Source organism: Bufo gargarizans, chromosome 1 (genome assembly GCF_014858855.1).
Source record: "Bufo gargarizans isolate SCDJY-AF-19 chromosome 1, ASM1485885v1, whole genome shotgun sequence".
NCBI lineage: Eukaryota > Metazoa > Chordata > Amphibia > Anura > Bufonidae > Bufo > Bufo gargarizans.
This window is the reverse complement of record NC_058080.1, coordinates 474474230-474498877: the sequence shown is the minus strand read 5'-3', so window position 1 is coordinate 474498877 and position 24648 is coordinate 474474230. Positions and strand designations below refer to the sequence as shown.

The following is a 24648-nucleotide window of genomic DNA, read 5'->3' as shown; positions in this document are numbered from 1 at the left end:
GGCTCCCCCCGATACCCCTGTGGGCTGCGCAGGGCTCCCCCCCGATACCCCTGTGGGCTGCGCAGGGCTCCCCCCCGATACCCCTGTGGGCTGCGCAGGGCTCCCCCCCGATACCCCTGTGGGGCTGCGCAGGGCTCCCCCCCGATACCCCTGTGGGCCTGCGCAGGGCTCCCCCCCGATACCCCTGTGGGCTGCGCAGGGCTCCCCCCCGATACCCCTGTGGGCTGCGCAGGGCTCCCCCCCGATACCCCTGTGGGCTGCGCAGGGCTCCCCCCCGATACCCCTGTGGGCTGCGCAGGGCTCCCCCCGATACCCCTGTGGGCTGCGCAGGGCTCCCCCCCGATACCCCTGTGGGCTGCGCAGGGCTCCCCCCCGATACCCCTGTGGGCTGCGCAGGGCTCCCCCCCGATACCCCTGTGGGCTGCGCAGGGCTCCCCCCCGATACCCCTGTGGGCTGCGCAGGGCTCCCCCCCGATACCCCTGTGGGCTGCGCAGGGCTCCCCCCCGATACCCCTGTGGGCTGCGCAGGGCTCCCCCCCGATACCCCTGTGGGCTGCGCAGGGCTCCCCCCCGATACCCCTGTGGGCTGCGCAGGGCTCCCCCCCGATACCCCTGTGGGCTGCGCAGGGCTCCCCCCCGATACCCCTGTGGGCTGCGCAGGGCTCCCCCCCGATACCCCTGTGGGCTGCGCAGGGCTCCCCCCCGATACCCCTGTGGGCTGCGCAGGGCTCCCCCCCGATACCCCTGTGGGCTGCGCAGGGCTCCCCCCCGATACCCCTGTGGGCTGCGCAGGGCTCCCCCCCGATACCCCTGTGGGCTGCGCAGGGCTCCCCCCCGATACCCCTGTGGGCTGCGCAGGGCTCCCCCCCCCCCCCCCATACCCCTGTGGGCTGCGCAGGGCTCCCCCCCCCCCCCCCCCCCATACACCTGTGGACTAAGCAGGCCATGTCTATTAGAATATGTCTCTGTATGCTGGAATATATACTGTACATGTGGTACAGGATGAGAGGATGGTGGCAAGAAGCCATCATTGACCTGTGCAGAGCCTGGTACCTGCCCTGGTGGTGTGCCCACCTGCTGGTGGTGTTCTCTGCGCCATCTGGCTTCTCCAGAGCATTAGTAATATGGCCGGGGCTCTGTGCACTAACCGGCTAGAATACCGCACCCCTATTACTGTATGAACACCTTCCTGACCCTGTGACTTGTTTTTGCATTCTCATTTTTTTACTCCTTGATTTCCCAGAGCTAGGGATGAGCAAATCGACTTCGGAATGAAACATCCAAAGTCAATTCACATAATACTTCGTTTGATTACTGTACAGAGCGAGAGCGCCGCCATACAGTGTTAGAACGTATTGGCTCTGATGAGCCGACGTTATTACTACTCAAAGTCTCATGACTACTGTTAAAGACCTTTTCCCGAACTCACTCTGGTTCGGTTCCAAGTGGTTCCCCCCCCCCCCCCTTTTTTTTTTTTTTTTTTTTTTAATATAACACTATTAAGTTTCCTTAGGGGACTTGAACATGTGATGGCTCCTCCCATAGATTGCAATGAATTACCATTGCAGTATATGGGAGATTTGCTATGTTCCTATGGAGCCCTAGGAATCTTACTGTAGCGGGCTCATATCCCTTAGAGGGGCTGTGCTGTCCGTGGACAATGTGAACGAGGCCTTACATGGAATATGTTCTCCCTGTGTTTGTTCAGCTTTCCTCACATACTGCAAAGACTGGTGCAATGACAATGTGGGGGAGGGTTTGCTGCAGATGACATTGATAGTTGTTAGATGTACCTGTGGGGTGTCCTTGATGGTGGTGCACAATGGCGGGTTGTAATCACTGGGCTAGCCATGTAATCAGCTAGCCATGTTACTACGGATTTCCAATCAGAATACAGGTTCACAAGGCACAGTGGTAATACCGGTATATGGTCTCAAGTGCAGTGGTAGGCTCTGTCCTCTCCTAATGCTACCAAAGCTATTTTCTTTGGGGCCCCCCAGGATATTTTGATTCCCAGCCTTGGGTAGTTGACCACTACTACAGTCCACAGTGAAGTCTTTTACAGCACCCTCAGGGTAAGCTGAGTGTGAGTGCTGACACTCCAGAATATGCAGTTCCTTCCCCTTAAAGGGCTTCTGTCACCCCACTAAACCTTTTTTTTTTTTTTTTTACTTATAGTGCGATTTCTGCATACATAAGCTAAATAATTTCGGTCCAGTAGAATTTGTTAAAAACGTAATTTTAAAATATGCAAATTACCTTGCTACCAGCAAGCAGGGCGGCTACTTGCTGGTAGCTGCCGCGTCCTCCGATCCTAAAGACGCCCCCTACGCATATTGATTGACAGGGCCAGGGAACGGGATCGTTCTCTGCTGGCCCTGTTTGAATTCAAAATATCGCACCTGCGCCGTACCTGTCTTCAATCGGCGCAGGCGCACTGAGAGGTGGCCGCTCGCTCCTCAATGCGCCTGCGCCGATGACGTCACATCTACACCCGGCGCAGGCGCATAGAGGATGGAGCGGCCGAGCGAGCGGCCGCCTCTCAGTGCGCCTGTGCCGATTGAAGACAGGTACAGCACAGGCGCGATATTTTGAATTCAAACAGGGCCAGCAGAGAACGATCCCGTTCCCTGGCCCTGTCAGTCAACATGCGGAGGGGGCGTCTTCAGGATCGGAGGATGTGGTTGCTACCAGCAAGTAGCCGCCCTACTTGCTGGTAGCGAGGTAATTTGCATATTTTAAAATTACGTTTTTAACAAATTCTACTGAACCGAAATGATTATTTAGCTTATGTATGCAGAAATCGCACTATAGGGATTATAAGTAAACCAAAAAAATATATATATACACTGTTTAGTGGGGTGACAGAAGCGCTTTAAGACATATGGGGAATGCATAAGAGCAATTCTAGGATCTGTAGTCCAAGGAGCATGGTTCAAATCATGTGGGACAGGTGCTGCGGCTTTTAATGGGAGCTAAAAGGATGAGTAAAACATATATACAGGGGATCCATTTGAAGGTTAGGGTGTATACAGTGCAGTCAGCAGATCGTATCATTTAAAAAATGTTAAGTCATTAGAATATCCATTGGGTATTAAAATTCTGACCGTGCAGTGGTATTTGTCTGGCTGCCTCTCAGCATTTTTGCTGTGCTGCGGCCGGCTCTCCGCTGCTCCCCATTATAGTGAATGGGGCCGGGCGGACTTTCGGGAACACACTTGTGATGGCTTAATAGAATATCAGAAAAATCTACTTTTTCTGGTCCCTCAGCCCCTTCCACATCATTGTGTGTTACGGAGAGGTTATCTCAACCAAAGACTTAACAATGGCCTCCATCTACAGAAGGAAATTCACGGTCTAAGGCCCCTTTCACACGGGCGAGAATTCTGCGCGGGTGCAATGCATGAGGTGAATGCATTGCACCCGCACCTAATCCGGACCCATTCACTTCAATGGAGCTGTTCAGATGAGCGGTGATTTTTCGCGCATTACTTGTGCGTTGTGTGAAAATCGCAGCATGTTCTATAGTCTGTGATTTTCACGCAACGCAGGCCCCATAGAAATGAATGGGGATGCGTGAAAATCGCAAGCAAGTGCGGATGCGATTTTCACGCATGGTTGCTAAGGAGACGAGGGATGAATTTCCCGGGACCCCATTTACTTTTATTTTCCCTTATAACATGGTTATAATGGAAAATAATAACATTCTTTTAATTCAGAATGCTTAGTAAAAGGTCCATTGTGGGGTTAAAAAAATAAAATAAAATCAAACTCTCCTCATCCACTTGATCGCACAGCTGGGCATGATGACTTCACCGAAGATCCTTTGGCAGGTCCTGGAAGAAGAAGAAACAATACTATGTCGGCTGCGCGATCAAGTGGATGAGGGGAGTTAATTTTTTATTTTTTAACCCCTAAAGCCACATTTTAGTAAGCATTCTGTATTAATAATGCTATTATTATTATTATCCCTTATATCCATGTTATAAAGGAAAATAATAAAATCTACAAAACACTGAACCCAAACCTGAACTTCAGGGAAGAAGTCCGGGTTTGGGTCTGGGTACCGAAGGCAGGTTTTTTTTTTTTTTTATCACGAGCGTGCAAAACGCACTGCACTCACACGATAAAAAGTGGACATCAGAACCCAATCAAAACTGACTGCAATTGCGTACGATTTTCCCTGATCGCAGATGCAACGCATCCGGATGCGCTTGTCTGCAAGGGGCATAAGGCTGGGTTCAGACCTGAGCGTTTTACAGCGCGTTCCTACGCGCTGTAAAGCGCTCAACAGGCAAGAACCAATGATTGCCTATGGGAATGGTTCTCACCTGAGCTTTTTACAGCGCGTACGATCGCGCTGTAAAACGCCCGACACCCCAAGAAGTACAGGAGCTTCTTTGGGGTGTACATAGACTTCCGGGAACGCGCGACAATGGGCGTTCGCATACTACCGGAGCCGCGTATGTGAGACGCCGGAGAATCGCGCATACACAGCGCTCAGGTCTGAACCCGGCCTAAGGGTAGTTCACATGTTGGATTTTGATTGTGGCTTTTCATTGTGAATGCTGTGGTCCTGCTCTTGGTTTAGCTCTATTGAATAGAGTTAGGCCTCTTTCACACGTCCGTTTATTTTTTTTCCCGTTTATGGGCCGTTATTTGCGTTCTGTGTACAGAACCATATATTTTGATAGTTCTGCAAAAAAAAATTGAATTTACTCCGTGTGCTTTCCGTTTTCGTTGTTCTATTCCGTTGAAAGATAGAACATTTCCTATTATTGCTCGCAAATCACATTACGTAGCTCCATTCAAGTCAATGGGTCCGCAAAAAAAAAAAAAATAATGAACGCATACGTAATGCATCCGTATGTCTTCTGTATCCGTTCTGTTTTTGCGGAACCATCAATTGAAAATTTTATGCCCAGCCCAATTTATTCTATGTAATTACTGTTTACTGTATATGCCATACGGAAAAACAGAATGGAGAAACAAAACGGAACAAAGGTTCTGTGAAAAAAGGACCACGAAATGCTGAAAAAGCCATACGGTCATGTGAAAAGATTCCTTAAACTGTGAGTAGACTCTTGCCACGGTTTCCTGAAGTGTCCATGCAGTAAACTCACCAAGACTGGACATATCCATTCTTGTCACGGTCTGGAAAACCACACATGAAAAATCCTCGACTGCGTGACGGTGACGTGTGAGCATGCCTCTATAAATATTGCAGTGTATTATTTCAACGATCACTGCTTCCTAGTCTGACTGAAAACCAATGTAAAAACTATAATTTAGCTTCCTTGGTGAACGGCCATGAAAAGATGCAAAAAGCCGTGCCAGGATATTTTTCTTGTTAGTTCTGCATCTCAAATATTTTTTTTTTTACTAAAATGGTACCAATAACAATATCTACTAATCCCACAAAAAACAAGCTCTCACAGCTCTGTCAACAAAACCGTAAGTTACTGCTCTCAGAATACGTGGACTCAAAAATAACTGCACACTGTGCTTTTATTGTGCAAAAGTAGTAAAACATGATATATACAGGTCCTTCTAAAAAAATTAGCATATTGTGATAAAGTTCATTATTTTCTGTAATGTACTGATAAACATTAGACTTTCATATATTTTAGATTCATTACACACAACTGAAGTAGTTCAAGCCTTTTATTGTTTTAATATTGATGATTTTGGCATACAGCTCATGAAAACCCAAATTTCCTATCTCAAAAAAATAGCATATTTCATCCGACCAATAAAAGAAAAGTGTTTTTAATACAAAAAAAGTCAACCTTCAAATAATTATGTTCAGTTATGCACTCAATACTTGGTCGGGAATCCTTTTGCAGAAATGACTGCTTCAATGCGGCGTGGCATGGAGGCAATCAGCCTGTGGCACTGCTGAGGTGTTATGGAGGCCCAGGATGCTTCGATAGCGGCCTTAAGCTCATCCAGAGTGTTGGGTCTGGCGTCTCTCAACTTTCTCTTCCCAATATCCCACAGATTCTCTATGGGGTTCAGGTCAGGAGAGTTGGCAGTCCAATTGAGCACAGTAATACCATGGTCAGTAAACCATTTACCAGTGGTTTTGGCACTGTGAGCAGGTGCCAGGTCGTGCTGAAAAATGAAATCTTCATCTCCATAAAGCTTTTCAGCAGATGGAAGCATGAAGTGCTCCAAAATCTCCTGATAGCTAGCTGCATTGACCCTGCCCTTGATAAAACACAGTGGACCAACACCAGCAGCTGACATGGCACCCCAGACCATCACTGACTGTGGGTACTTGACACTGGACTTCAGGCATTTTGGCATTTTCCTCTCCCCAGTCTTCCTCCAGACTCTGGCACCTTGATTTCCGAATGACATGCAAAATTTGCTTTCATCCGAGAAAAGTACTTTGGACCACTGAGCAACAGTCCAGTGCTGCTTCTCTGTAGCCCAGGTCAGGCGCTTCTGCCGCTGTTTCTGGTTCAAAAGTGGCTTGACCTGGGGAATGCGGCACCTGTAGCCCATTTCCTGCACACGCCTGTACACGGTGGCTCTGGATGTTTCTACTCCAGACTCAGTCCACTGCTTCCGCAGGTCCCCCAAGGTCTGGAATCGGTCCTTCTCCACAATCTTCCTCAGGGTCCGGTCACCTCTTCTCGTTGTGCAGCGTTTTCTGCCACACTTTTTCCTTCCCACAGACTTCCCACTGAGGTGCCTTGATACAGCACTCTGGGAACAGCCTATTCGTTCAGAAATTTGTTTGTGTCTTACCCTCTTGCTTGAGGGTGTCAATGATGGCCTTCTGGACAGCAGTCAGGTCGCCAGTCTTACCCATGATTGCGGTTTTGAGTAATGAACCAGGCTGGGAGTTTTTAAAAGCCTCAGGAATCTTTTGCAGGTGTTTAGAGTTATTAGTTGATTCAGATGATTAGGTTAATAGCTTGTTTAGAGAACCTTTTCATGATATGCTAATTTTTTTAGATCGGAATTTGGGGTTTTCATGAGCTGTATGCCAAAATCATCAATATTAAAACAATAAAAGGCTTGAACTACTTCAGTTGGTGTGTAATGAATCTAAAATATATGAAAGTTTAATGTTTATCAGTACATTACAGAAAATAATGAACTTTATCACAATATGCTAATTTTTTTAGAAGGACCTGTATATATTTTATACATTTAGTATCGCCTTTTTCACACTGACCCACAGAATAGAGGTAACGAATCATTTCATGCATCACATAACTATTAGGCTATTGAACCAACCTAGAGATTCGCAGCAAAACCTACGTTGCATGTAGGTTTCATTGTGGCTTTTGGTCAGTACTGCTCGGCTCTCTCCGAGACTCCCGTGCGCATGTGCAACTAGCTGCTCTGGTCATTTCAGGAGAGCATGATTGGTGGGGGTCCCATCGGTAGAACCCCAACCAATCTGATAGTTATATCCTATCCACAGAATACTTTAACTAACTGGAATACCCCTTTTAATATCCCTGTTGCTTTACTAGGGCTACAATGACTTATTTAAATGCATCTCCCAGACCGACTGCACGCCCCTAAATTAAATTGACTGCATAATTTAGTATTTGGAGTGCAATTGTCAGTGCTTTCTTACCTTCGGTGGACAGCCATTTTCAGGTCTCTCCAGAGGTATCTGGTTTAAAGTCAGGGCTTTGGCTAGGCCTCTCATGGACCTAAGCCAATCCTGTGATGGTTGTGTGCTTGTCAATCTTGTTGGAAGGTGAACTTTCAACCCAGTCTGTGGTCCAGAGCAGTGTGGCTCAAGCTTTCATTAAGAATATCTTTGTACTTTGCCCCATTCAGTTTTCCCTCAACCCTGACCAGTCTCCCCATCCTAGCTGCTGAAAAACACCCCACAGCATGATGCCCCAACCACCATGCTTCACTGTAGGGATGCTGTTAGGAAGTGCCTGGTTTCCTTCAGACACGACATTTAGAATTGAGGCCAAAAAGTTCAATCTTGGCTTCATCAGACCAGTGAATCTTGTTTCTTGCAGTCTGATACTCTTTAGTTCTTTTAGATGCTTTCCCCCACCATTTACTGAGGAGGGGCTTCTTTCTGGCCACTCTGCCATAAAGCCCACGGTGGTGGAGTGCTGCAGTCTTAGTGTAGAAGCATCTCAAAGATAATGAAGAGAAACGGGAGGCCCCCAGAGTTAAATTTCAAGTGTCATAGTAAAGCGTCAAAATAATTAAGTCCATGCAAAATTTAGTTTTTTCCCTTTTTTAAAAAAATAAATTTTCAAAAATTCTGTTTCGCCCAAGTCTATTCAGCCGAGGAAAGAAAAAAAAGTGTACATGAGATTTGTGTAATCAGATTGCTGGTACTGTATTACGCAGTGATTTTTCTGCACGAAATCCGTTCAGAAAAAAATGCACTAAACGTATAACTGTCGTATTATTATTTTTTTTGGGGGGGGGGGGTATTGGATTGTGGTGATTAATATCTCCTTGGTGGCCTTATTTCAACTTTTCACTGTGTACTCAATTACCCCTTAATTCCACATTTTTGTTCCCTGTACTGCCTACTTCTACCTGTGCTTAAAATCAGGTTGCTAGGCATGGTCCGTCTATGTGTTGAAGGACGGAGGACGCAGAAGCAGCGTGCAAGGTCAGATTACTGACAGCAAGGGACTGTAAGTAAATGATTAATGCCAGGTCGTCCCCAGCAGCTGATAACAGTGCCTGGGCTGTGTGCACTTCTCCCTGTCCCTGCACTTGGCAGACGCTCCCTCACTCAGCAGAGCTGGAGAATGCAGAGCTGAAGCAGCGCAGACCAGGGAAGGGAGATCTGCCGTCTGCTCAGTGTATAAATGAAAGCAACATGTGGTAAGAGGACCCCTTTGTGCTGCAGGAGATTAACCCTTTAGGGGGGAGGGCTCTGGTTACTGACTTTTTTGGGGGGCTATTGTTATTGGCTAGTGAGGGCAGGCGGGATTAGCCTCAGGGGGAGGGCAGTGGCGGCCATCTTAACTGAATAGTGAGCTTGCAGTTTTATGCAGACTGGTTGCTAAGGGCTGAATCTTATTAAATATGGGGTAAGTCAGTCTAATAGTAACTGATTCTGGAATATGATGTTATTAGTAACTACATATATGAAAATTGAAATTGGGGTCTAAATGTGACAGTTATCCTTTAATTCACCCTAAGGGCTCATGCACACAAACATATTTTTGGTCTGCATTTTTGCTGGTTGGATGTGAACCCCTTCACTTCAATGGAACCGCAAAATATGCAGAAAGCGCACCGGTGCTGTCCGCATCCGTAAGTCTGTTCCGTGGTCCTATTTTGCAAGGATAGGGCAGGACCTTCTGTTCTTCAAAATGTGGAACACACAGGGTCTGTATCCATGTTTTGTAGATCGCAAAAACAGCAACAGCTGTGTGCATGAGCCGGAACGCTTGAGTGATAACCCCCTGACAAAAATCTGAACAGTATTAGATTGTTTATCCAACCTCTGGTTACATTAACATAAGTGTGCCTTCTCCTAACTTGAATGAAAATTGGAACTAAGGCCCCTTTCACACGAGCGTGACTGATTATGTCTGGGTGTATTCAGTGAAACTCGCACCATTTTGCAAGGAAGTTCAGTCAGTTTTGTCTGCTATTGCGTTCAGTTTTTTTTCCATGTGTGTGAAATGCGTTTTAATGTGTTTTTCACTCGTGTGATAAAAAACTTAAGGTTTGCAACATCTCTCAGTGAAAAACGCATTGCATCTGCATTTGCTTCCGCTTCACTTCTGTGGGGCCAGGGCTGCGTGAAAAACGCAGAATATAGAACATGCTGCATTTTTCACTCAACGCAGACCTATTGAAATGAATGGGTCAGGATTCAGTGCAGGTGATATGCGTTCATGTCACCTATTGCACCCGCACGGAAGACTCGCTCTTGTGAAAGGGGCCTAAAACTAAAATAGTCGTGGCCAAAAGTTTTGAGACCACCACAAGTTTTGGTTTTCACAAAATTTGCTGCTTCAGTGCTTTTGGATCTTTTTGTCAAATATTTTAACCACTTCAGCCCCGCTAGCTGAAACCCCCTTCATGACCAGAGCACTTTTTACACTTCGGCACTACACTCCTTTCACCGTTTATTGCTCGGTCATGCAACTTACCACCCAAATGAATTTTACCTCCTTTTCTTCTCACTAATAGAGCTTTCATTTGGTGGTATTTCATTGCTGCTGACATTTTTTTACTTTTTTTTGTTATTAATCGAAATTTAACTATTTTTTTGCAAAAAAATGACATTTTTTACTTTCAGCTGTAAAATTTTGAAAAAAAAACGACATCCATATATAAATTTTTAGCTAAATTTATTGTTCTACATGTCTTTGATGAAAAAAAAAATGTTTGGGCAAAAAAAAAAAAAAATGGTTTGGGTAAAAGTTATAGCGTTTACAAACTATGGTTCAAAAATGTGAATTTCCGCTTTTTGAAGCAGCTCTGACTTTCTGAGCACCTGTCATGTTTCCTGGGGTTCTGCAATGCCCAGACAGTAGAAAACCCCCACAAATGACCCCATTTCGGAAAGTAGACACCCTAAGGTATTCGCTGATGGGCATAGTGAGTTCATAGAACTTTTAATTTTTTGTCACAAGTTAGCGGAAAATGATGATTTTTTTTTTATTTTTATTTTTTTTCTTACAAAGTCTCATATTCCACTAACTTGCGACAAAAAATAAAAAAATTCGAGGAACTCGCCATGCCCCTCACGGAATACCTTGGGGTGTCTTCTTTCCAAAATGGGGTCATTTGTGGGGTAGTTATACTGCCCTGGCAATTTAGGGGCCCATATGTGTGAGAAGTACTTTGCAATCAAAATGTGTAAAAAAAAAATGGCCTGCGAAATCCGAAAGGCCATTTTTTTTTTTTTTATACAAAGTTGGCATTTGACCAAGATATTTTTCTAACCCAGCATGGGTATATGTAAAATGACACCCCAAAACACATTCCCCAACTTCTCCTGAGTACGGCGATACCACATGTGTGACACTGTTTTGCAGCCTAGATGAGCAAAGGGGCCCAAATTCCTTTTAGGAGGGCATTTTTAGACATTTGGATCCCAGACTTCTTCTCACGCTTTCGGGCCCCTAAAAAGCCAGGGCAGTATAAATACCCCACATGTGACCCCACTTTGGAAAGAAGACACCCCAAGGTATTCAATGAGGGGCCTGGCGAGTTCATAGAATTTTTTATTTTTTTTTGCATAAGTTAGCGGAAATAGAATTATAATTTTTTTTTATATATTTTTTTTTTTTTCCTCACAAAGTCTCACTTTTCGCTAATTTAGGACAAAAAAGTCAATCTTTCATGGACTCAATATGCCCCTCAGCGAATACCTTGGGGTGTCTTCTTTCCGAAATGGGGTCACATGTGGGGTATTTATACTGCCCTGGCTTTTTAGGGGCCCTAAAGCGTGAGAAGTCGTCTGGAATATAAATGTCTAAAAAATTTTACGCATTTGGATTCCGTGAGGGGTATGGTGAGTTCATGTGAGATTTTTTTTTTTTTACACAAGTTAGTGGAATATGAGACTTTGTAAGAAAAAACAAACAAAAAAAATAAAATAAATATTTCCGCTAACTTGGGCCAAAAAAATGTCTGAATGGAGCCGTACAGGGGGTGATCAATGACAGGGGGGGGTGATCACCCATATAGACTCCCTGATCACCCCCCTGTCATTGATCACCCCCCTGGTAAGGCTCCATTCGGACGTCCGTATGACTTTTACGGATCCATGGATACATGGATCGGATCCGCAAAACACATGCGGACGTCTGAATGGAGCCTTACAGGGGGGTGATAAAGGATAGAGGGGTGATCACCCATATACACTCCCTGATCACCCCCCCTGTCATTGATCACCCCCCTGTAAGGCTCCATTCAGACGTCTGCATGTGTTTTGCGGATCTGATCCATGGATCCGTAAAAATCATACGGACGTCTGAATGGAGCCTTACAGGGGGGTGATCAGTGACAGGGAAGTGATCAGGAAGTCTATATGCGTGATCACCCCCTTGTCATTGATCACCCCCCTGTAAGGCTCCATTCAGACGTCCGCATGTGTTTTGCGGATCCGATCTGTAAAAATCATATGGACGTCTGAATGGAGCCTTACAGGGGGGTGATCAATGACAGGGGGGTGATCAGGGAGTCTGTATGGGGTGATCAGTGGTTCATAAAGGGTTAATAAGTGACAGGGGGGGGGTGTAGTGTAGTGGTGTTTGGTGCTACTTTAGTGAGCTGCCTGAGTCCTCTGGTGGTTGATCCAAACAAAAGGGACCACCAGAGGACCAGGTAGCAGGTATATTGGACGCTGTTATCAAAACAGCGTCTAATATACCTGTTAGGGGTTAAAAAAAATCACATCTCCAGCCTGCCAGCGAGCGATCGCCGCTGGCAGGCTGGAGATCCACTCGCTTACCTTCCGTTCCTGTGAGCGCGCGTTCACAGGAAATCTCGGCTCTCGCGGGAGGACGCGTATATGCGTCCACCCAGAAGAGCAGGGCCGCCGGCAGGACGCAGTCCTGAGGCGGTTAAAGTAGACATGGATACTTTTTTTTTTTTTTTTTTTTTTTTTTTTTTCTTTCTTTCGTTTTTAAAGGGGTTCTCTAGGAATTATTTAAAATGTGAGTAGGACAGGTTGCCTCCACTTGCAGAGCTGCTTAGAGGGGTGAAATGGTGTTACGTCGCTACACACTATGCTCTAGCATTTGGATATACTACACATTAGTGAATGCTCCTGTTAGGCTGCTCAGCCATGATGACATATCATAGGCAGGATAATATCATTACCATCTGTTGTAGACCAGTGTAGTGAAAGGATGCAATCCTTCCTGGAGAACCTTTTGTAAGCACTTATCACTATGCACAACTATAAGGAGGAGGACAGCAGACATATGTTGAATGCAAAAGAGATTTGTATCATTGGATATGTTACCAGGATAAATGCTACATCATTTTTACCTTCAGGTTATGTCTGCTGTCTCCCTTATGTTTGTGGACCGTCTTTGTGGCCAGGGTGGACCTAACCCATGCCTAGGCATGCACTGGTTAGACAATTTTTTTTTTTTTTCATGGAGCGCTGGTCATCTTTCAATATTTGCATGATCTCTGTGCACAGTCAGTTGCTCTTTTGCTTTTATAACTTTTACTATGTCAAGTAATTTTAACAATTACATTTGCACTCTGAAGTTTTAGCTCTGTCCATGTTGTGGAGATTACTCCATCGGGGACTGGTCTGTTGGATTTCAACCAGCCCAATCCCGTTTGTTCTCATGGGAAATACACTTCCTGTCCAAAAACAAGTCACACACTCTAATATTTCGTTGGACTGCCTTGATTACGGCACGCATTCGCTGTGGCATTGTTTCGATAAGCTTCTGCAATGTCACAAGATTTATTTTCATCCAGTGTTTTGATGATGGTAGAGTCTGACTGCTGTGCAAAGCCTTCTCCAGCACATCCCAAAGATTCTCAGTGGGGTTAAGGCAGGGCTCGACAAATCCCAGGCGCTAGGTTGCCATGGCAACCAGGAATTTAATCCTGGCGCTTGGGTATTTGTCAGCCCGTTTTCAAAGATTACCGGGCGATGGGTGCGGAGCTGCCGTTCTGTCCGGAGGCAGCACAGTTTGAAACAGCTCCGTCACAGCACACAATAGCAGAGCCACTGGCAGCAGGGAGGGGAGGGACTCGGGAGGAGTGTAATCTGATAAACTGCTTCTGCCAGCCCCTCCCCGCCCACCAACCAATCAGAGCTGAGGCAAGGCAAGCACTAGCAGCTCTGAATCACTGACACAAGTACAGGGAGTCTAAGAAAGAATCAAATGAGTCCAGTGGCGTACACACAATCCATGGGGCCCCGGTGCAAAACTGAACCATGGGGCCCCCCTCCCCGTCACCGCCCCCCCCCCCCCAACATCCCTCCACCAATAGCAGAGTTAGGCTACTTTCACACCTGCGTTAGGTGCGGATCCGTCTGGTATCTGCACAGACGGATCCGCACCTATAATGCAAACGCTTGTATCCGTTCAGAACGGATCCGTTTGGCACACTGATGCATTCTGAGCGGATCCTTATCCATTCAGAATGCATTGGGGATGAACTGATCTGTTTTGCACTGTTTGTGAGAGCCCTGAAACGGATCTCACAAGTGGACCAAAACGGATCAGTTTAGCCCCAATGCATTCTGAATGGATAAGGATCCGCTCAGAATGTATCAGTGTGCCTCCATTCCGCTCTGGAGGCGGACACCAAAACGCTGCTTGCAGCCAAACGGATCCGTTCTGAACGGATACAAGCGTTTGCATTATAGGTGCGGATCCGTCTGTGCAGATACCAGACGGATCCGCACCTAACGCAGGTGTGAAAGTAGCCTAACTCTGCTATATTTCTGTAGCCGGCAACCTCTGACTGCCCAGTTGGGCTGAAACTACTACACCCAACATGTTCTGGCAGTAATAGTAAATGGATATTGGTGTAATTCTGAGCTACTAGTCTATATAATACATATGTATTATATAGACTAGTAGCTCAGAATGGCACCAATATCCATTTACTATTACTGCCAGAACATGTTGGGTGTAGTAGTTTCAGCCCAACTGGGCAGTCAGAGGTTGCCGGCTACAGAAATATAGGAGAGCTAGTTATAAAGCCAGCCCCTGCCAGCCCCCGGCAGACCCTACTCTGAGTCTATTCTGAGCAATTATGAAGACCTTTTTTTTTTTTTATTTTTTTTTTCCTTTACAAATCTAATCTTATCTTCATTTCGGACCTGCATCTTCGCGAGCTTCCGGCGCCTTCTCCCTGCTGCGTCTCGGCGTCGTTGTGCGTCTGCGCAGCCTTGGGAAGCATCATGTCCGGTGCGGCCGCCCAATAGGAAATGACGAGGCACGCCGCACCCACGGGAGAATCAGGGGAGGAGACTGAAGGAGGGTAGGGCTGGCACATAGCACATAACACTGGGAGGCGGGCCCGGGAGGCGGGCCCAGGAGGCGGGCCCCGGGTCGGCCGCCTGGTTTATACAGGCAGGCACAGCACTACTGCAGGGCGGGGCCAAGGGTCCACAGGCGGCCGGGCCCCCTGGAGGGCCGGGCCCGGTCGCAACTGCGACCCCTGTATGTACGCCCCTGAATGAGTCACAGATGAAAAGAATCTAAAGATCTGACTTAGTTAATGACTCATTGAGTTAAAAGAACCGTGAGTCAGACTCTAGAACAGTTAACACTGAGGCTGATGCTTTTGCATTAGTGATAAGATTAAGGGACAGGAGCAGAGAGATAAGAGAAGTGACAGGACAGAGTTTAAACTTTAGATTACATTTTGAATTAACCCTTTAGGATCAAATTGGCTTCTCAAGGAGATATATATGTTAAAGGCATCCCTTCTTCTGTCTGATTCAGTAGCTATATAACTAAGAGTACTTTCACACTTGCGGCAGGACGGATCCGGCAGGCTGTTCACCCTGTCGGATGCGTCCTTCCGCTGTTTTGCCGGACCACCGCTCCGTCCCCACTGACTATAATGGGGGCGGAGCTCCGGCGCAGCACGGCAGTGCATGGTGAAAGGCCGCCGGACTAAAAGTACTGCATTTCCAACTTTTTAGTCCGGCGGCCTCTCGCCGCAAACTGCCGTGCTTTGCCGGAGCTCCATCCCCGTCCCCATTAGGGTCTATTCACACGTCCGTTTTTTCTTTCCTGATCTGTTCCGTTTTTTGCTGAACAGATCTGGACCAGATCTGGACCCATTCATTTTCAATGGGTCCTGAAAAAAAATCAGACATTGTGCTGTCCGTTTTTTTTCAGGACCCATTGAAAATGAATGGGTCCAGATCTGGTCCAGATCTGTTCAGCAAAAAACGGAACAGATCAGGAAAGAAAAAACGGACGTGTGAATAGACCCTTATAGTCAATAGGGTCCGGGGACGGAGCGGTGGTATATGTAACATGGTATACAGCATTATTGGGGGGGGGGGGGAGCACTATGGGGGCACCTACTAGGGGCTTTATGACGCGGCTCCGCCTGGCTCCTAACTTTTTTAGCTGGCTCCTAGATTCCAAGGAAATTTGTCAAGCCCTGGGTTAAGCTCTGTGGTGGCCAATCTCCCTGAACCACTCTTTCACAATTTGAGCCTGATGAATCCTGGCATAGTCATCTTGGCATATGCCCATGCCATCAGGGAATAAGAAATCCATTAATGGAAATAACCTGCCATTCAGTATGTTCAGGTAGTCAGCTGACCTCATTCTTGGAGCACATACTGTTGCTGAACCTAGACCCGACCAACCCCAGATCATAGCACTGCCCCCACAGGCTTGTACAGTAGGCACTAGGCATGATGGGTGCATCACTTCATCTGCCTCTCTTCTTACCCTAATGCGCCCATCACTCTGGAACAGGGTAAATCTTTACTCATTAGACCACATGATCTTCTTCCATTGCTCCAGAGTCCAATCTTTATGCTCCCTAGCAAATTGAAACCTTTTTTTTCTGGTTTGCTTCACTGAGTTCTACTGTTTTTCTTTGATTTTTGATTACACCAAACGTTTAAGTGATCGCCAATCACAATCACTCAGGATTTTTTCCCCGCCACATTTCTTCCTCGAATACGATGGGTCCCCACTATACTTCCAGTTTTTAATAATGAGTTGGACAGTTCTTAACCCAATTTTAGTAGTTTCTGCAATCTCCTTAGATGTTTTCTCTGCTTGATGCATGCCAATGATTTGACCCTACTCAAACAGACTAACATCTTTTCCACGACCACGAGACGTGTCTTTCGACATGGTTGTTTAAGAAATGAGAGGCAACTCATTGCACGAGTTGGGGTTAAATAACTTATCGCCAGCTGAAAGATAATCGCCCATGCAGTAATTCTCCAATAGGAGGCTTATAACTATGTGCTTGGTTAAATCCAGGTGGCACTTTTTTTTTTTTTTGGACAGGCAGTGTAAGTGGCTGAGGTGTGCACGTGTATGGGAGATCGGGAGGGATAGCTGAAGTGTGTGACCAGCTTCATCTTGTACAATATTAAACTTTAATTGAAACCATTTTAAAATGTATTTTACCTGAATTGTTGGGGTGTAGCATGATTCTATTCATTTTATTTGATTTACCACTTTGTTCACATGTCTCAATCAAATCTCTGTTTGAATACTGTATGTGAGCACATCCTTGGGATACGGGAGGTATAGTGTTAAATTGACCCCTAAAATGCCTCTGCTTGGCATAAAGAACACACATTTAAAAACATTGTGTATATGGCTAAATGGGGAAAAATGTAGTTGCATTCAGATGCAGCCGCAGCACGAAAGATCCTTTTATTTTATGTAACCAATTTACTTTCTGTGCATAAATCCTCTTGGGCTACTTTCACACTAGCGTTGTTTAAATCCGGTGTTCAATTCTGACACCGGAACTGCCCGCTGGATCCGGAAAAAACGCATGAAAACGGATTACATTTGAATCCTGATCAGGATTTTGATCACAATGAAAAAATGCATTGGAAAAAACGGATCCGCCATTTATGGACTTTTTTTTTTCACATTCTTCGGGTTTAACATGCTAAAGCCGGATCCGGTTTGACTGAACACACGGCGCCGGATCCGGCGTTAATGCAAGTCAATGGGAAAAAGACCGGATCCGGCGTTCAGTTAAACTGTTCAGGATTTTTGGCCGGAGGTAAAAATACAACATGCTACGGTTTTCTGAAAAGCCTGATCAGTCAAAAAGACTGAACTAAAGACATCCTGATGCATCCTGAACGGATTGCTCTCCATTCAGAATGCATGGGGATAAAACTGATCAGTTCTTTTCCGGATTTGAGCCCCTAGGACGGAACTCAGCGCCGGAAAAGAAAACGCTAGTGTGAAAGTACCCTTAATGTGTAGCAGAAAAAAATAAATGTTGAATTAAAAAAATGCCCTGGATTTTTTTTTTTTGTAGCTCAGGATGTCTGTTTGGTATCATATTTTAAGTATGCATTTCACCCTTTTACAATGTATAGTGTTAATCTCTGTCAGAGTTACAGGTTCCGCACCTGATTTTTGCAGGTTTGCTGCAAAATCCTCAGCAAATATTTTCCAATGTGAACAGGCATGACATATGGAGTTAGGCCTCTTTTTGCAGCTGTAATAGCCTTCACTCTTCTTGGAAGGTTTTCCACAAGACTTTGGGCAAGATTTATCATTAGCTCAAGTCAGAATAATGGAGTGAAAAAGTCGCAATTTTTTGTGCAATCGCTAAAACTGCGCACAAATTTGCGACTTTTTTCTGCTCTGCACTATGCTCGCCAGTTTTCTGAAAGTGGGCATGTTTTCTTATGTAAATGAATCTCTAGACAGATTTACTATTGGGACTATTTAAAAAGTCGCAAACAAATGTGCAATTTCACTCCAGTGAGGACCATGCTTATCTTATGAGACTTTTTAATAGAACATGCAACTTTTTCGTAAAGACGTGCGAATTTTGTAAAGCTGCTTACTGACGGATAAACTGCTACCGTCAAACCACATTTATTACAGTCTTAAAGGGCCGATCATAAATCTGACTTGGCTAAAACTGACTTTAGCCGTATGTGAAAGTGGAGTGAGCTGTCAGTCATGATAAATCTGGCCCTTTGAGTGTGTGTTTGGGGTTGGATGAGAAGGTTTAGCATTCTTTGAGCAATCCAGCTCATCCCTAAAGGGGTTCGGTGACTCCGTCAAACAATATCTAACTGGATGCCAGAATAGGGAAAGAACTGCCCAAACTGTTGCTAAAAGTAGGAAGCTTGCAGCAATCTTAAAGGGAATCGGACAGCTCCAGGGGCAGTTTGGATCTCTCCAGTAGGTGAGATAGCAGAGGATGGGCCAATTTTGCCTGCCTTGTCTGACCTATACCTGGTCCAACCCAGCCACAACACTACCACTAATTGCCAGGCCTCAGCTCTAGTTACCGCCTGCATCTGTACTTGCTGTTGTTGCAGTTGGCAAGTATAGGTGCAGCCTGGCAATTGGTGGTAATCTGCATCTAGTACCTATGGCCAGGGCTCACCAGGTATCGGCATCCTTAAAGGGGTTGGCCACTCTGTTAGCACTTATTAAAACTAAGAAAGTAGGGAAATATTACACTCACTAATATATCTTCTTAAGCAGATCTGTCTGGTTATCCTGTCCTGGCCCTCACCACGCCCCCTCCTGTCCTGGCCCTCACCACGCCCCCTCCTGTCCTGGCCCTCACCACGCCCCCTCCTGTCCTGGCCCTCACCACGCCCCCTCCTGTCCTGGCCCTCACCACGCCCCCTCCTGTCCTGGCCCTCACCACGCCCCCTCCTGTCCTGGCCCTCACCACGCCCCCTCCTGTCCTGGCCCTCACCACGCCCCCTCCTGTCCTGGCCCTCACCACGCCCCCTCCTGTCCTGGCCCTCACCACGCCCCCTCTCTCCACCATCCCTGCACTGCAATGGAGCAACCTTGTCCATGCCTGAAGGAGTGTGCTGCTGTCTCGGTCCTCAAGCACCCTGCTTGTATCAGAGGTGCTTTATTTCTGTGACTGGCACTCCTGGCTGTGCAGGGCTGGCTGGAGATTAGCAGGGGCACTTGTTAAAAGCTGAAATAAAAAAACTTTTGCAGGAGGAAGGGAGACTGAGAAGCTGTGAGGGCTGATCTGACTGCGGCTCGGTGCCCTCTGTTAACCCCTGTACTGAGAGAATCCTGCCAACATGTGAGGATGTAGCAGAGCCAGGGAAGCACCGTGGACCATAAACTGTGAGCAATCCCAGTGTCTGTCCTGTATATGGCCCCTCTGCTCTGTATTCTTATTATTCTTATTATTCTTATTATGTTGTGCCGTTTTCCGTTTTTTTTCGCGGACCCATTGACTTTCAATGGGTCCGTGGAAAAATCGGAAAATGCACCGTTTGGCAGCCGCATCCGTGATCAGTGTTTCCTGGCCGTGAAAAAAATATGACCTGTCGTATTTTTTTTCACGGCCAACGGTTCACGGACCCATTCAAGTCAATGGCAAACTTGACTTAGATTTTTTTTTTTTCATTTTTCATGTCCGTGGATCCTCCAAAAAACGGTCACGGACCTACGGACCCCGTTTTTGCGGACCTTAAAAAAAAAAAAAAAAAACGGTCGTGTGCATGAGGCCTTACAGACATGATATTACAGCCAGACCAACAGTTCATGCGCTTTAACCCCTTGTGAGCTGTCAGTATGGCTGAGGTCAGTGATAGCAGCAGTCACTGGTGTCACCATCTATAATTGTGTGTCCTCTCCTTCCTGCACTCTGTATATGGTGATATGTGACCCCCTACCACTGCATATAGAGATCTGTGACCCCTGTATACAGTGATTTGTGCTAACGCTAGCCCATGAGTGCCGCCAGAAGTTCGCTCCGGCCTCATTCACTTTAATAGGAACATGTCAGATGTGGCCACAGCACGGCAAACATGCTGAAAGGACGGCAAGACAAAAAATGCAGCGTGCTGGGCATCAGTGATTGTGAATGGGGCCGGAGTGGACTTCCGACTGTACTTGTGGGCTAGCGTTAGCGTGGATCCGGCAGGGGAACAGCCTGCTGGACCCTGCTAATGCTAGTGTAAAAGTAGCATTATTCGTGTGATGATAGGCAGCATGCTCTCTCTATGTGAGCAGATCTTTTGTACAAATGTGTTCATCAGAGTTCTTGTGCAACAAAGATCTGTCCCCCCCGCTCAACAGTCCCCTCCTATGGCAGTTTTAACTCCACTTTTCACAAACGAGGGAAATGATAAATCTCCCCCTCTATTCATTCTGTTCATGGCTTAAGTAAAATGGTGCAACTAGAAATGACTGGGCCCTACTGCAAGTTTATGAACGGGGCCCCCTCCCTCCCCCAGTAACATATGTATGATACATTAGCATCATATTCCTGTGTGCTGCTGGGACTGGGCGTACTTCCTATTGCTATGTCTGTACAGCAGTTATTCACTGACAACTGAGTTATTGATATTATCTGAGGGGCTCTTGTCTCTATGGAAACACAGGTGGGCGGGGATGTCATGTGACCGCTCCTCTGAACATGCTTGCTGCAAAGCATGCTGGGATTTTTACTTTCACTTTTCTGCTGGCCTGAGGAGCTCATCCGGGAAACATATCATGGTGAACAGGTTAGAAAAATGATATATAGCCAGTACATGTCACATGATAGAAATACTTCATGGTTTTGGCTATTGTCTAGGAAGGCACTTTGGATTTTTGATACTTAGGGTGGTCAACCCAGTTAAGTTTCAGGAGTGGTGTTCATATACGTTTATTCTGTCTATGTTGTGTGTGAATGTACTGTATGTAGATATCGAGACAGATATGCATATCATTTTATCTACATTTATCTTCTAACAGGCGATCCACTGTCAGACTGACTGTAGAAACACATTGTTTTTCAAAACCTGTATATAAGAAGGTATGTCAGTATTGTTTGGTTTCAAGAATTTAAAGGGGTTGTGTCACTTCAGCAAGTGGCATTTATTATGTAGAGAAAGTTAATACAAAGCACTTCCTAATGTATAGTTATTATCCATATTGTCTCCTTTGCTGGCTGGATTCATTTTTCCATCACTTTATACACTGCCTGTTTCCATGGTTACGACCACCCTGCAATCCATGAGCGGTGGTCGTGCTTGCACGCTCTCTGCCGAGCTCTCTGGTGGTAAGCAGTGTGCAAACACGACCACAGCTGATAAATTTCAGGGTGGTCGTAACCATGGAAACAAGCAGTGTATAAAGTGATGGAAAAATGAATCCAGCCAGCAAAGGAGACAATATGGATAATAACAATACATCAGTAAGTGGCTTGTATAACTTTCTCTACATGATAAATGCCACTCGCTGAAGTGAGGCAAGCCCTTTAAGTTTGGTTACCTAGCAGATTGCATGTAGGCAAGGATCGAATCCGGAGTTTCTTGTGTTAAAGGGGTTCTCCTGAACTTATACATTGATGGCCTTTCCTCCATAAATTTTTTTATTTATTTTTTTATAATGCAGACACTTCAGCTTTTCTGTACCAATGGCTGTGTGTTCAGTTAGCTATGTTGTGCTGATTGTCAGCGCCCTGAAGGCCTGGAGAGCCCATTTAAATGTTAGTGTGACCTGAGCACACAAGCAGAAAACAGGGGCAAATAATGGTTCACATTCCTGTTTGTAGATGTTTGAAAGATCTGCTTTCCTAATTATTACAATTGGCAATTGATGCATAATTATTTGCCCTATCTCAGAGTAACTAAGCCATTTTTTGTGAATGCGCCTGTCTGTATGCCAGTCATAAGTTTTCCAATGTGGGTAACTCATGCTCCTATAGAGAAGAGTTTGTGCTAGTTCATATTTTATTGGAAATAATAAGAAATCTCCGTTAATTAACTGTAAAGAAAATAATAAAGCTGTATTTGATCATCAGTTAATGTGTGTTTTTTGCATATTTTTGGCTAGGACCTTATTGTTCGTCTTTCGGATGACACAGATCCATTTTTCCTGTACAATCTCACTCTAGGGGAAGAAGATTTTATAAGGTAAACTTAACCACTTCATTACCGAAGTGTTTACCAGGCCAGTTTTTTTGGATAACATTGGGCCTATATAATTGCAAATAACTGATTAATTTCTGAGCCAGCCTACATGTATTTGATATTATTTTTCTCTGGACACCTTAGACCTTTCTTTTTTGCCATTTAAATAATGGATATAATAAAAAAAAAAAAAAAAAAAATATATGACACTATTTATGTAATTCATCTGCTGTGCCCACCGCAAGACTTCAAAAGACCGGAGCCTATTTTGGATTTGACGGCCTATTTTTCTATTGCTGGTTGGATAGAACCATACTGCCAGAAAAATCTTGTACAGTGCCAAAATGTTACAAGCCCCCTTCAAAGTGACTTTTTTTTTTTTTTTATGTTATTCATCTTGGGGAAATTTGGACATTTTAATTTTTTTTTTTTTTTTTTTTTTTAAGTGAATTAACCCCTTTCTGCCACAGTCAAGGCAGGAAAAGGTTAATTCCCAGCCTGCAGGCTGAAATTTCATTTTAAAGCCAGAAAAAGCGATCCCTACCGGCACGGGCCACCGGAATATAGCGACGTAACCTGACTTTTTTTATGTCTGGTTACAGATAAGAGCCAGTGCTTAAGTGTTTGGTTAAGGCCTGTACTTTGTCAACCTTGTATACAGTGCATTATACACTGAGGGGAAAAAAGAGGTATCAGTTAAAGCTATTGTCTGGTCTACAGATATTGACCTATCCTCAAGACAAGTCATCAGTTTCAGGAGGACAGCATTGCCTAGAGTGAGGTGTTTAAGGCTACTTTCACACTTGCTTTCAGAGCGGATCCGTCTGGGGTCTGCCCAGACGGATCCACTCATATAATGCAGACGATGGGATCCGTTCAGAACGGATCCGTCTGCATTATATTGTTGAAAAAATTCTAAGTTTGAAAGTAGCTTCAGACGGATCCGTCCAGACTTTACATTGAAAGTCAATGGGGGACGGATCCGTTTGAAAATTGAGCCATATTGTGTCAAATTCAAACGGATCCGTCCCCATTGACTTACATTGTAAGTCCGGACGGATCCGTTTGCCTCTGCACGGCCAGACGGACACCCGAACGCTGCAAGCAGCGTTCAGGTGTCCGCCAGTGGAGCGGAGGCCAAACGCTACCAGACTGATGCATTCTGAGCGGCTTCGCATCCACTCAGAATGCATTAGGGCCGGACGAATGCGTTCGGGGCCGCTTGTGAGAGCCTTTATACAGAACTCACAAGCGAAGCCCCGCACGCTAATGTGAAAGTAGCCTAAAGCGGTCGCAGCAGAGCATCATCTTTATTGTTTACCTGCACATCTACTACTTTGCAGTGGCAGTACAGTGCAATTTTACAGCTCTTCATCCCATTCAGGCTAGTGTTAGAGGAAGCTGTCATTATGTTGCACACAGCTACAAAGTAGATGGCGTGAAGGTAAACCTTGCAAAGGGCCCTTCAAACAGCTGACTGGCGGGGTGCAAGAAGTCTGACCCTCACTGACTTGATATTGATGACCTGTTCTTTGGGTAGGTCATCAACATCTGTAGCCCTGACAATCCCTTTAATATTAATGTTCCGATTGGCAGACAATTTTTTTATTTTTTTTTAATATTTATACAACCTTTTGGATATGGTCTAAACATTTGGAATGCCCTTTGTGTGTAAGTATGGCCCTTTTCTTTTTTTGCATTCTAGCCTCAAGAACCAGCAAGGATTACTAGTGGAATATTCAGCATTTCCACAGAGGTTCATAGAGCTTTTGGAGCAGTGTATATCTGAACAAGAAAAGACCGTACCTAGGTAAGTGATTGCATACGGGACTTTAGTTACTTGAGTAGTATGTACTTGCAATAATGTATAAAACTGTCAAACTCAGTAAGTATAAAGGCAGAATAAGTAGTTCATTAGTAAATCACTGAGATGTAATGAATGCTTCTCAACATGAAACCAGGGAACCTTTGTTTATGCTCTAAACAATTTGAGCTGTGAGCTTGTCACCTTACAACGGAAAGATGCCTCTTATGAGACTGCTGAGTAAGAAAGTGCTTCGGGAGCTTCTCTTTTAATGGGTTTCTACTTTCTGATTGGGTCATCTTTTTAGTGGGGT

General features: G+C 45.4%; 1 protein-coding gene across 1 annotated transcript in view; it reads left to right on the top strand.

Annotated features, from left to right (window-relative positions):
- Nucleotides 1–24345, top strand: part of LOC122927923 (spindle assembly abnormal protein 6 homolog) — a 28719-nt gene extending 4374 nt beyond the window's left edge. The window contains exons 2-4 of the mRNA XM_044280267.1: nucleotides 21372–21432; nucleotides 22455–22534; nucleotides 24237–24345. Of these exons, the coding sequence (XP_044136202.1) occupies nucleotides 21372–21432; nucleotides 22455–22534; nucleotides 24237–24345 (250 nt within the window). The remainder of the gene's footprint in view (nucleotides 1–21371; nucleotides 21433–22454; nucleotides 22535–24236) is intronic.
- The last annotated feature ends 303 nt before the right edge of the window (nucleotides 24346–24648 follow it).